This window comes from Grammomys surdaster, unplaced genomic scaffold (assembly GCF_004785775.1).
Source record: "Grammomys surdaster isolate TR1022 unplaced genomic scaffold, NIH_TR_1.0 243, whole genome shotgun sequence".
NCBI classification, from domain to species: domain Eukaryota; kingdom Metazoa; phylum Chordata; class Mammalia; order Rodentia; family Muridae; genus Grammomys; species Grammomys surdaster.
The window spans coordinates 4,787,161-4,801,050 of record NW_021604688.1 but is presented as its reverse complement, the minus strand read 5'-3'; the positions used below and the strand labels follow the sequence as shown (position 1 = coordinate 4,801,050).

The 13,890-nt window shown below is 44.8% G+C and overlaps 1 protein-coding gene across 1 annotated transcript in view; it reads left to right on the top strand.

Moving 5' to 3' along the window:
* Ino80c (INO80 complex subunit C) overlaps positions 1-12,303 on the top strand; it is a 16,853-nt gene extending 4,550 nt beyond the window's left edge. Inside the window, exons 2-5 of the mRNA XM_028774886.1 lie at positions 2,688-2,798; positions 3,960-4,071; positions 4,982-5,049; positions 10,360-12,303. Of these exons, the coding sequence (XP_028630719.1) occupies positions 2,688-2,798; positions 3,960-4,071; positions 4,982-5,049; positions 10,360-10,491 (423 nt within the window). The 3' untranslated portion in view covers positions 10,492-12,303. The remainder of the gene's footprint in view (positions 1-2,687; positions 2,799-3,959; positions 4,072-4,981; positions 5,050-10,359) is intronic.
* The last annotated feature ends 1,587 nt before the right edge of the window (positions 12,304-13,890 follow it).

The window sequence follows — 13,890 nt, the reverse complement described above, 5'->3', positions numbered from 1 at the left end:
TCATTCTTCTCTGTGGATGTAACCCCCACCTACCCCCCCACTCCCACTTCCCCACCCTCAAAATTCCCACCCCCTGGGGCGTCCAGCCTTCATGAGGTCAAGGATCTCATCTTCCACCTGTGCCCGGCAGGGCCCTCTACTCTTACATATTCAGCTGAAGCCCTGGATCCCTCCATAAGTGCTCCCAGGCTGGTGGTTTAGACCCTGGGAGCTGTGGTTGGTTGGTATTGTTGCTCTCCTCATGGTGCCACAAACCCTTTCAGCTCCTTCAGTCCTCACTCTAACTCCTCCATTGAGAACCTCATGATCAGTTCAATGGCTAGTTGTGAGCATCTGCCTCTGAATATGTCAGACTCTTGAAGGCCTCTGAGGAGACATCCATATCAGGCCCTTATCGGCATGTACTTCCTGACTTCCACATCAGCATCTACCTTTGGTGACTGCATATGGGGTGGATACTCAGGTGGAAAGGTCTTCAAATGGCCCCTCCTTCAGTTTCTGTCCCTCACTTTGTCTCCATGTTTGCTCCCTTGAGTATTTTGTTGCTCCTTCTAAGAAGAACTGAATCACCCCCACTTGGTCTTCCTTTTTTATGAGCTTCATGTGGCCTGTGAGTTGCATCTTGGGCATTTCAAGGTTCTGGGCTAATATCCAATAATCAGTGAGTGAATACCATGTGTGTTCTTTTGTGATTGGCTTACTTCACTCAGGATGATAATTTCTAGTTCCATCCATTTACCTAGGAAACTCTCGAATTCATTGTTTTTAATAGCTGAGTAATACTCCATTGTGTAAATATACCACATTTTTTGAATCCATTCCTCAGTTGAAGGACATCTGGGTTCTTTCCAGTTCCTGGCTATTATAAATAAGGCTGCTAAGAACATAGTTGAGCATATGTCCTTGTTATATGTTCGAGCATCTTCTGGGTATATGCCTAGGAGTGGTATAGCTGGATCCTCAGGTAATGCTATGTCCAATTTTCTGAGGAACCGCCACACTGATTTCCAAAGTGGTTGCACCATCTTGCAGTCCCACCAAACTCACAGATTTTGAGTGCCTGCCTCTGCCTCCCAAGTGCTGAGGTTAAAGGCGTGCGCCACGATACCTGCACTAGTTTGATTCCTGTCTCTGTGATCAACACCAAGAGTATTGACAGAAGTACCTCAGGGTAGGACAGGATTTACTTCAGCTTTCACTTTCAGGTGACAGTCTGTCATTGAGAGAAGTCAAGTCAGGAGCTTAATGTCGAAACCATGGAGGATTGCTGCTTCCCAGCTTGCTTTCCCTCTGGCGGGCTCTGCTAGCTTTTTTATATGGCCCAGGCTTGCCTGCTTATGTTGGGTGCTGCGGAACCCACAGGGGACTTGTTTCCCATCAATCATCCTTCAAGACAGCTCCCTGTGTAGACATAGGCCACTCTGATCAAGACAATTCTTCATTGTCTTTTTCTTGTTCCCAGGTGACATGTATTAAGTTGACAATAAAAACTAGCCAACAGCTTGATTTATTTCCATTTGTATGGCTGAATGTGTGTGTGTGTGTGTGCGCGTGTGTGCACATGTGTGCATGTGTGTGTGTGCATAGCAGCTCTATAATTGAAAATAAAAAAATCGTTCAGCAGAAAATGGATAAATAGGTTTTAACACATCTGTGTAGTGAATTCTAGTCTGCTGAGAAATAAGAAAATTGATGAGCTACTAAGCCCTGTGAGGACGTCAAAGCTCCATCTGACCTAAAGAGGCCGGTACAAGCCACACAGCATCAGATTTCACTTGTAAGACTCTGGAAGGCTCTTCTGGAAGAGATGAAAGTGATGTAAAAGAATCAGAACAGTGGTTGGCCTTGGAACTGGGAGGGCTTGGCCAGGAAGGGACAAGAGAGTGTTCTGGAATGGTGGGAGTGCACTGTCTTGGAAGAGATTTGCTTGTACCAGTGTCAATATTGAGAAACTCATGAAATCCATACCTGACATGTCTTTGGCTCTGTGAAGACAATGCCTCTGTTCCTAAACGTTTGTTGTAGAATTGATTTATAATCAGACAACACTTCTTACGTCAGCTTCTTTTTTCCCCCGGCTTGTTAGCGTAAAGGTTTGTTTTAAACCAGATCAGCTTCTTGACAGGACACTGCATTCCAGCTGCAACCAGCTGACCCCGTCCCTCCGGCTCCCTCTTTCTCAGAATTCCCATGCCCTGCAGTCCTCAGAGCAGCTCCAGCCTGGGTTTTCTGTCCAAATTAGACCCTTGAAGTCCAGACTCTTAAGGCTAGCCTTTGTATTTCAAGACAGTTGACAAGATCACCACCGTCTTATATCATTGACAATATAAGGACTTAGATCGTGTGGTGTCAGGAAATGGATTTCTATTGAAAAGTTCTCTTCTATGTTGCTGTAGTCCCCGACCCTCCGTTTTCTGTAAGCAGGCATAACTGCACCTCCTTAGTAGCAGTTGTCAGAATTAAATGAGACCACTGTAGGACAGATGCCTGAGCCTGGCACTGAGACGCTGGGACACGTGGCACCTGGGCCCCTGCTTGTGTCTGCAGTGACCTCTCTTTACACAGAGTTTTCCCTAGCCTCCAGGGAAGTTTACCTGCTGGAGCCCTGTGCACTTTCATGTCTGTTCTCTGGAGAGCAGAAGTGGAGAACCCACTTGGCTTCTAAGATCTTTTTTCCCTGCTTTAAGGGTGTCAGCATTGAAGCCATGAGTGAGAGTAAAATGGCGTCCTCTGAGATCAGCTCGGGGCCTGTGGAGAAAGCTGCCAAGCCATTGCCCTTTAAGGATCCCAACTTTGTGGTAAGCATATAAGGTGGTATACAAATACAGGGTACTGGCCTCTGATCTAGCTGGCCTGAGACAGCTCTGAAGTACCCTCTCCCTCAATCCCATTTGCCACCTTCTCCTGTGGGCTGTTGAAGTGGGGGTGGAGGAGTAAGGGGGAGTAGGGATTGGGGGGGTGGCAGTTGGGGGGAGGAGGGATATGGGACTGGACAGAAAAGACCCTTTGTGATCTCCCAGTATACCAGGCTCTTTCAGAATTCCCCAGAGGACAGATCTTAGAACTTTGAGGAGGCATCTTTTCCATGATTGTTTCCCTGTGTTTTTTTAATTGGCTTTAAATAATTTTAAAAGAAGCTTGAGGTATACAATTAAAATAGGAACACTCCTCACTAACCCTTTAAATCCCTTTGATTCATGAGGGTTATATTAAGTAACCAGTTAGAAATGATAACTTTAAAGGTGTATTTATTAATGAGTTTTGGCAATCCTCTGTAGCCAGGGTCTGCAAATATGTTAGTAGTCTTTTCCATTTCATGCTTTTAATCTTTATAGCACAGAAAGAAATTTCCAGAAGGCTTGCCATACCATGATTGAAGCTTATTTGAGTTTTCCAGGATCACTAGTGATTATGAAGCACTGTGACACACCCTCTGAGGGGGTTTAGAGATGTAGTCTCCAGAGTAAATCCAACTTTGTGGTAAACTTATTTTAAAAGAATGAGGTCATAAGTGAATTCAACTAGATTGGACCCTATAAAGAATTTTTCCTGTGTGCATGCTGAAAAATAGCCTCTTACTCCTATCCTTTCACCAGCACACTTGTGGGTTTGAAGAGCCCCCAAAATAGGTTCTTTTTGTTTGCTTGTTTATTTTAGTTTTTTGGTTTGTTTTTGGCTTTTGAGAAAGGGTCTCCTGTAGCACAGGCTGGCCTCAAACTCATCCTGTAACTGAGGCTGGCCTTGAACTCCCAATTTTTCTGAGTCTACCTCCTGAGTGCTGGGATTATAGGAACATCCACCATGCATAGCTAAAAACCATGTTCTTTCAAGAAAAGATTAAAGTCTACAGTGAGGTACTTTTAAAGGTCTCAGTGGCACAGATGGTTCCTGATAGAATCATCGATTCTCTGGGTGTGTCTTCCACTGACTTGTCTCTTCTAACCCCTCTTTAATTCAAGCACTCTGGCCATGGTGGCGCAGTAGCTGGCAAGAAGAATAGAACCTGGAAGAACCTCAAACAGATCCTCGCTGCTGAAAGGGCGTTGCCATGGCAACTGAACGATCCTAACTGTGAGCTGTCTAGAGCCTTCCATGTGTTTGTAATGCAGACAGGAACTTCCTTACAACAAGCCTACGTTATTTGCTCGTGTTTGTGTTATTTCAGGGAAATGTTCTTAGCCTGAGAACCGTGCAGTGGCACCCATCCAGGGATATTCTGCATGTATTCCCTTTCCACTGAGTTGGTTTGAGTCTGTTTGTTTGTCATGGGTGTGTGGTTTTTAGTATCATTATTTAAAATTTCATTCTGGAGAAGTAGATCCTGCCGTGATAATGTTGATGTTTCTATTAGGCTTCTCATTTTAAAATCTACTCTTTAAGTCTTTTCACAAACAACATAGCCCACCTAATGTGAGGACTGGAAAGTCTGCAGCGTGCAGGTACCAGCCACTCGCTCACTCTCTCCTCCCACTGTAGGATGGCCTGGCCTGGGCAGAATCCATTTGATGTTCTGCTCAGCTACATTGGAAACTTTAGGTTCCAAGACCTCTCCACCTCCTGCCCTGCTGTGTGTCTTTCATAGAGGTGACTCAGAGGGTGACAAGTTAGTCATCTGGGTGTGGACCACTGGAGTCTGGGTGTGTGGACTCAGCTAGAGGCTGTGTGGGTTTTCATCTCTGCCAGTGCCTCTTAGCTGGAGCCTGTGAAGTAGGCTGTGGGTAGATGGCACCTTGGGTTCCACTGTAGGACCTTGTCTCTGGTAGCAGGGCAGGACCCTAGCTGCGCCCACACTTAGTCTGTGACGTGCTAGGCTGTTTTTGAACCGTCTCACTTACTTTTCTGTTTAATCCCCATTGGCTGCTGTAAGTGTGTAATCACAAAGGAAAATTTCAGGACTGTTGTCATGTTAGCTTAGAATAAAGGAGGGGATTGGGATATTTGGAAGGCTGTTTGGTGATCTTCTTTTCTTTCTTCCTTTTAGACTTTAGTATTGACGCTCCTCCATCCTTTAAGCCAGCTAAGAAGTATTCTGATGTTTCAGGCCTTCTCGTGAGTATAATTACATCTGTCTATAGTAGCATTGAATATAAGATTTCAGTTTTGTATCTCTAGACAGATGGCCCTGCCCAGATTCATGCTGTGACCTGAGTGTCTATGTGGGATAACCTGGAGGCGCCATTACTCCAGTAAGCAAGACACAGAATTTTCACTGTTTTTCCTCTGATAGTTAACTGTATGTGACAATATGAATGAACCAGCCTTTCTGTTTTTACTCTTAAGCTTTTAAAATACTCATATTACACAGTTGGTGGTAGTTTAAAAACAAATGTTCTGAGCTGATGCTATAGCTCAGTGGTCGAGCAACTGCCTACCATGCCCAGAACCATAGAATGGATCTTTAAATGAGAACAAGCACAGACTTAGAAGCCTCTTCCCAAATGTAACCAACATATGTAAAAGAGCCCTCTGTCCATGTGGTACTGTATGTACCTGGTCCTGTGCCCTCCCCTGCCCCCAGCAGTCCCTTCACACCTCTGGAGCAGAGCTGGAGGTGTGGGATCAAGGAAAAGCTGATTCTTGGCCTGGAGAGCCTGCTTCCACTCCGGGTGCAGAGCCTGTAGAGAAACTCCAGCCCAGCCTCATCCATCTCTAGTAAATCTGAAACGTGGCTTTTTCTGCTAATTATAGAAACAACAAAGCATGCTATGTTTAAAATTCATCTGTGTATCATTTCCGTGCTTTGCAGTTTAGTGAGGATAACTGACTCCCCCATCTGTCACAAACTGGCCAAATTCATTGTATCCATTATACTAGGAGAATCGCTTACTCTCTGTCAGCTCCTGGTTCACTTCATTGTTCTGGTATGCTTCTGTCTGATTCATATAGATATGGGTCAAGGTGTTTGTTCTTTTAATGCTATTTGCTGTGAACTTGGCCTCTGTATGGTGGAGTTGAGCCTAAAGAGGTAGGCCTGGTGAATTAATGATGTTTCTTTTTTTGTTTTTTCCTTTTTTTTTTAAAGCTTTTTAAATTTTATTTTATATATTCACCATTGCTGTCTTCAGACACACCAGAAAAGGGCACCAGACCCCATTGCAGGTGGTTGTGAGCCACCATGTGGTTGCTGGGAATTGAACTCAGGACCTCTGGAAGAGCAGCAGTGCTCTTAACTGCTGAGCCATCTCTCCAGCCCAATGATGTTTCTTAAAAATGGGTCACATATGAGTCAGCTCCCATAGGAATGGACCTGTTTCTGCAGGAGAGGGCTGTCATGGAAAGAGCCTCATTTTTCCTCTTCTTTCTGTACATGCATGCCTTCCCTGTACTTGGCCTGTTTTCTTCACACCATGTTGAAATGCAGCCAGGTGGGGCCTTCAGCAGGATGCCAACATTGAGAGATTACTAAGCCCCTTTTCTTCTTTAAGAAGAAAATACACGGGGCTGGAGCGATGGCTCAGCAGTTAAGAGCACTGACTGCTCTTCCAGAGGTCCTGAGTTCAAATCCCAGCAACCACATGGTGGCTCACAACCATCTGTAATGAGATTGGATGCCCTATTCTGGTGTGTCTGAAGACAGTGACAGTGTAATCATAAATAAAATAAATAAATAAATCTTTAAAAAGAAAAAAGAAAATTAACTATTAAAAAAAGATTTTTTTTAAAAAGAAAATACACACACACACACACACATACACATACACACACACACACACACACACACACACACGTATACACGCTTTATATGTGAAAGTGTTTAGTCTGCATGTCCACCATGTGTGTGCCTGGTATCCTCTGAGGACATCCTGTAGCTGGGTATCCAGCAGGTGCTCTAACCATTGAGCCGTCTCTCCAGCACTATAAGCCTCATTTCTTTATAAGGCATCCAGGTATTTTTTTGAATAGCACCATAGAATGAACTAGAACACTGTTCCAGCTTTCTTTTTGTGCAAGTTTGCATGTCATATCTGCCATGCAGTTGGTATTTATTTGTTTGTTTGTTTTCCTTAGTCTGTATTTTTGTATTTAGACTGGGTAGAGAGGGTCTTGCTTTGTACCCATCTGACAGTCTGACTCCAGGTGCTAGTTTTATGTGGTTCACATTTCCAGCGGCCATTAGTGTAGGCGAGTTTAATCTACCTCCCCTAGCTGTTTTCTCTGTTCCCTCTGTGTGCCTTTGTCCCTTGCTCTGGTCTTCTGTCAGTCTAATTGGGCATGTTAAACACTTTGTAACAGTTTTAGCTTACAGTGAAACTGAGAGGCTATTCTGGGGGCCTTCTCACAGACTCCAGATTTAGCTCGTTCTGTAAACGACTGTGGTGCATTTGTTCTGATTAGTGAACCAGTAAGGATGGCATTGTTCCCAGTTTATTTCCCTTTGCTTAGTTTGGGGCCACCAGAGCCCAGTGATAAAGCTTTGCCTCAGTGTATTGGGTGGCTTGATCCTTAGTACCACCAACAGAGAGAGGAGGGGAGGGAGAGAGAAGGGCAGGTTGGGAATAGGAGGGGTGGGGATAAATGTCCTTAGCTTTTGGCCAAGCCCAGTGTCCTATCCTGTCTAGGTTACCATGTCATAATTAGTTGTCGTAACTCTTTAGACCAGCCTTAACTGTGGCAGTTTCTCAAATTGTCCTTGTTGTTGACAACTTTGTCTCAGGTTTTCCTTGTGTTGTTTTGAGATGAGTAGTCTTCTTGTGTTTCTCTAGTAGCCTTGAACTCCTGTGCTCATACATGATTCCCCTGCCTCAGCCTCAGGAGTGCTGGGATTAAAGGCACAAGCCACCACAGCTAGCTGCTGGTCCGATCCTTTACAGGATGCTCTGCAATGGAGCTGCGTCACATGGTTTCCTCCTGAGGGTACCTGGCTAACCGGACATCTAGGTTGCTATTTATACCTCCGTCTTTATCAAAGCTGAGTGGCTGTCCTCATGGTCCTGGTGCCCATCTCGCCATAGTCTGAGTTTATGTTCAGCACTACACTGCTTGTCTGGAATGCGAATGAAGCTCTGGTACTAATTCATCTCCTTCTGGCACGTTCTTGTGTTCTAAGCTGTCGTGTTTATTTGTAAGATTACACAAAGTAGACTATTATTAGTTCTTGCTTCAGTTAGTTTTTAGAGAAATAAAAATTTAAAGAATTTTTTTTTTATTCTACTTCCGGCTTTTCTTCCATTTGGCAATCTGATCCCACGGCTTTTAATAGAATGACTTCCTGAACTGCGTCTGTGACTGCTGTGTTCTTGGTCATTGGTCTTCTGCTGCCTCTGGTCTGCTGCACCGTGTGCTTCACTCACTTCAGGGGTTCCCTGCAGCAGGAAAGCTGCTATGGCCCCATTACTGTTTTGTCCTCAGATGGGAATCTTGCCCTTGCCATTTTGAGCAGCTGGAACTCATGGTTTATGAGCAGACATGGAAGCTAGCCCCTTGGTGTGTTCACTTTCTCCTCAACCATGGCAAGCAGTTGGTACAGTGGCTTTCACCTGTGAAGAGGCATAGCATCGTTTTGAAAAATATTACTTCACGTTGCATGTAAGATTTAAGGTCTTCAGACGAGGAACCTTACTACCAAACCACCGACAGAGGGTCCTTAAGAGAAATGAGGACGAGCTAGGCAACAGCAGAAGGAATACAGACGAGCAGGCAGGGATTCAGCCTCACTGGGAGCTGGAAAGAGCGTCAGATGGGAGGACTGAGGATGCTAGCTTGTACATTTCATCCTGGATGTACAGGAATTGTATGTTCATGCACTGGCTTGCGGGTAGAAAGGACATTGACACACCTCCCTTGAGTGGCAGTTTGATATTTTCTTCTTAAGAAAAACAAAATAAAACTAAACCCATATGACCTGGCTGTTTGCCTTTTTATGCAGCTCCCTGGAAAAATAGGATGTGCAAGGAACTTAAGAATATCCCTGAGCGACTGTTAGCAAGGTTTTGGGGTCCCTTGAAGGTCTGCTGCTGCAGTGTCTTCCTACTGTTCTGTGAGCTCCCAGATCCGTGTGGCAACAACATGGATGACATTCCAGGGTACATTCCTGACTAGATGATGCCTAACCGTGTAGATTATATGGTGGTGGTACATAAAGACACACATAAACACACTGGATAATTTCTCTGCTTGCTTTGGTTAGTAAGGGTATAAATTTTAAAACTCTGGAAGGGTCCCCACCTAACAGTGGCTTTCTCAGGAGAAACAAGACTTTGAGGTAGAAGATGTTGGTAAAGGGTACTTTCATCCTCTATGTAATATTTTCATTTTACTTTTTAGATGACAGTATATAGTTCATCTTCCTTGGGCACAGGAGAAAGGCATGGGGGTGTGTCACATCTGCATGGAACCCTCTTTACAAAAGCTATGATGACTCTTGTGGCTCCAGAGGATATGGGGAAGTGTGAACCATACCTGTCATCCTAAAATCGGGGCAGTGGGGTAAAGCTGTTTGCCGAGTCCCTCTCTGCCAAGCAGCCTGTGTTTTCCTCCAGTCTTGAGGGACAGAACACAGAGGAGGATGGGATGGCTCAGGGATATTATTTGACACGTTCCTTTCTATTCAGAGCGCTGCATGTTGACTGCTGGGTCTGGTCTGTTTCAGCTCTTTTTGGTGACCATTTTGTCTGTGCCACAAGATCTCTGTATTCCAGATTGTTTATACAGCAGCTTTCTTGGCAGTGAGGTGTGAAGTCGGTGGCCAGCTCGGTGCAGTTTGGTGGTAGGAGTGAGGCTGCAGCATATGGAGCCACACCGAGGCTGGTTCATAGGTTTACATATGGAGCCAGATAATCCAAGCCAAATTCATGTGCCTACATCCTGCTGAGGACCTGAGGGTGGCTCACCCCTGCTAGGTAGCTAACCTAATTGCTGCACAGCCAGAGCTCACCAAAACAGACAGGAGACAGTATCTGAAGTAGTATTCCTTCCCAGGCCCCACTCTCCATCCTCCGTCCCCCACCCCCCATCCCCCAGCTCTTACATCTCTCTGCTCCTGTCCTTGAGCCTTGGAAGGGATGGGACTTGGTCCACCTTGGACTGAACATTCACCAGTCACTTATTCTCAGCTCTCTTACTGGCCAGGAGTCTGCAGAGATGGGAGTTAGAAAGCAGGGACATGTGACCACTAATAAGAAGTGTCCCAGGGTCTGATGGCACTGTTTCCTCTTCCTCCAGTATGTCCCTTGGTGCATTTCTCAAGTTTGGAGAGATGAATGAGTTTTTGCCAAAGCAAGCAATTTAGTGTTGCTAGTGACGGCAAAACATAATGAAGATGTATTTTACTTCAAGTAAAGTGGAAAAAGATTAAAGTTTGTACTTGAAATATCCTCACCAACAACTTTCCATCCTTCTCTCTTCCTGTTTTGCACCCAGGCCAACTACACAGACCCTCAGAGCAAGCTGCGCTTCAGCACTGTTGAGGAATTCTCCTATATTCGCAGGCTGCCTTCAGATGTGGTCACAGGCTACCTGGCCCTGAGGAAGGCCACGAGCATTGTGCCCTGAACCGCAGAAGTGGAGATGAAGTGGGAATGGCCTCGAAAGCAGACTGCACTTGTGACTTTGTTTCATGAAAACAAGTATTTCTGCTGTCAATCTGAAAATGTCAGCTCCGGGCTTTGGAAAGAATGTCTGCCTTTACTGTGAGGGTTTTTTTTTCCCCCACTCCAAGTACAGCCTTCCTAGTTGAATTAAATCGTACTTCAGTTGTTGCCTCAAATAAAAATTGTTTGATAAGAAATGCAGTAAAATTAGGCATTTAAATTAACTCAAGCAAGTCCCTGAATTTTGTTTGCAAGTTGTGAACTCATCCAACACTTTCAAAGAATGTGCAATGAAGACACACAGGTCTGGATTGTTCTGGAGCCTGATAAGCATTCTGGCCTTTCTTTGGATCAGAAGTTTCTGTGTGTTTTCTACTGTACTGTTGAATGACTTTACCCATTATGGCCTGCCTGCTGCTGATGTATTTGTCTCTGCCGCGTGGTGAATTGTGGCATTGGCTTCCAGGGGCCAAAAGAGAAATCCAGCTCTTAAAAGGAAAAGTATTTAGCTAGATAGAGGAAAACAGATTTTGGAGGTTTAGGCTTTAAGACTACTCTGTTGCTTTTGCAGGGGACCCAGGCTTGGTTCCCAGCACTCACATGGTGACCCACAGGTATCTCTAACTCCAGTTCCAGGGCATCCATTACTGACTTCACTGGGCAAGAAAATACATACACGCAGGCAAACTCTCATACATATAGAAATAATAGAAATCCTTTTTAAAAATTTGTATTTTTTCTTAAGACCACACTGATATCAAGACTGCTCTGAGGTGAGTCCTGATACCTGCTGCATGTCTTCCCTGTAAGAGAAGAGCCTTGAGGTGTACCTTAAAGTGACCAGAATGTTAGAGATACACCTTGCAGAGCTGGGGTGAGGAAGACCTTCTTATCACTGTAGTTACTCTTCTTGCAGTGACCAAATGCCCGACAAGAAGGAATACATGCCCGTTGTTATAGGATATCATGACAGCAGGAGCATGAGGCAGCTGGCCGCACTGCAACCATGGCCATGACACAGAACAGACAAGAAATAAGGCTGGACTGTAACCCTTCAAGGCCTGCTCCAGTGACCCACTTCTCCAGAGAGGCTTTACCACCCAACAACCTTCCAAAACTGCCACCCACCCCAGGCACCAACTATTCCAACATATTTTACACTCAGATCACTACACCATGTCTCCAGAGTTAAAGCATGTATCCACCCAGACTTCAAATGTGCTTTGTAACTGTTGATGACCCTGTACAAAGGGCCAAAGTATTTCCCATCAGATAGCACTTTTTTGAACCCATGCCTCATGGGAAGAGATCACAGGATTTGACCCATCATCAGATAGGACCAGGTACCCTACAGAGATGTCACAATGATGGCTTCCTACATGAAACAGTCAAATCAATTTCCAATAATGCTCTCATCTGAGAGAATGCATGAGCCTTATTTGGATCCTGGTTCAAATGAAAAACTTAAACTATTTATAAGACAATTATAAACTTGATAGATTTTGATATGTGAAGATATTTATGAGTACTTTTAATCAGACTGCTGGTATATAGTGTTAAGGAAAGGGCTCATATTTTAGAGACAAAGGCTGAAACATTTATGGACAGAGTGATTTGATATCTGAGATTTGTTTTAGGATGGTGTGGGAGGGAGGAAATGAAGTAGTGTTGAAATAGTATTGGCCACAAGTCAGCTATTGTGTGCCAAGAAGCTCCCCACACCAGTCTACTCTGTATGTGTTTGAATTTCTCCATAATAAACTAAGCAAAGACATGTTTTTTGGGGGTGTTTTTGTTTGCTTGTTTTGGTTTTTTGAGACAGCCCTGTCTGTCCTGGAACTTCCTTTGTAGACCAGGCTGATCCTCCTTCCGCTGCCTCCCAAGGCGTGCACCACCATGCCTGTCTGGCATTTTATTACTAACAATTGAATAGAGAAATTACTCAGTTTCTGAACCCTTTCAGACAAAGTGTAGGTTAGGAAGAAATAAGCACAGGGTGGCAAAACTCCTCTAGAAATGCTCTGAGTTGATGTCATCTTTGCTGTACTGTTTTGGAGTCAGAGAACTCTTGGTCAACTTTCTGTTGCTATGACCAAAACACCTGAAAAAGTTAGCACATTCACGATCCGGTCACCCCTCAACTGAGCCACCATTTGGGGACCAAGCTTTCAGTTCACAAGCCTTTTGTGGGATGGGGATATTAATCAGTCATATTCCTAACAGAAGCTGCACATGGAGAAAGTCTGAAATCTGTCAGCACAAATCCAGCTGTCTGTCTCTGCAGAGCATCCCAAACAGCCTAGCAAGGAGGATAACAGAAATAGACAAACTGGTATGTTCCAAACATCGTTTCCAGAGTCTGGCATCGTCTAGGAAGGGGCTTTGTCTTTAGAAAGACCAGAAACGAATCTTTATCTCTAGCTAGCAGTTTCCTCCCGTTTGTTTTCATGAGAGATAGTCACCAAGGCCTGGGCTGGCTTGCTGCAAATAGTCCTTGTAATATACTACACTGCAAAACCTCAGGCCACAGTCACCAGCATTCATCCTGCAAACACCAGGAGAAATTAGATCTTTGAAGCACTAAGCACAGGCAAGCTGTTGGGGTGAGAGGAACTGCTGTCACTGAATGTAAGTTGGCCTTGTGCCTTACTAAGGAAGGACCTGGGCAAGGGAGAAGACACAACCCTACAAAGACACTGTTATAGTGAGGTGTACAGGCTGATTTTGTGTCCTAAACACAAGCTAGAGTCATCAGAGAGGAAGGAACCTCAGCTGAGGAAATGCCTCTGTAATATCCAGCTGTAAGGCATTTTCTTAATTAGTGATCAGTGGGGGAGGGACCAGCCCATGGTGGTGGGTAGTGTCATTCCTAGGATGGTGGTACTGGGTTCTGTAAGAAAGCAGGCTATGGAAATCTATGGATTGCAAGCCCCTTCCTTGTCTTCTGTGTCAGCTCCTGCCTTCAGGATCCTGCTCTGTTTGAGTTCCTGTCCTGACTTTCTTCAACAATGAACCATAAGTAAATATAAGCCAAATATAAACCCTTTTCTCTCCAGCTTGCTTTCTGGTCATAGTGTTTTGTCACAGCCTTAGAAACCTTATCTAAGACATTAAGGTTTATGGTGCCCATGACCAAAGCAACTTGAGGAAGAAGGGAGACAAGAACCTGGAGACAGGAGCTGATAGAGAAGCCTTGGAGAGGTGCTGCTTACTGGTCCGCTCCCCATGACTTGCTCAGCCTGCCTTCTTATAGAACCCAGGACCACCAGCCCCAGAATGGCACCACATAGAGTGGTCTAGGTACCCCCTCAATTTCTAATTAAGGAAATACCTTACGGTGGATCTTATGTACCTCAATTGA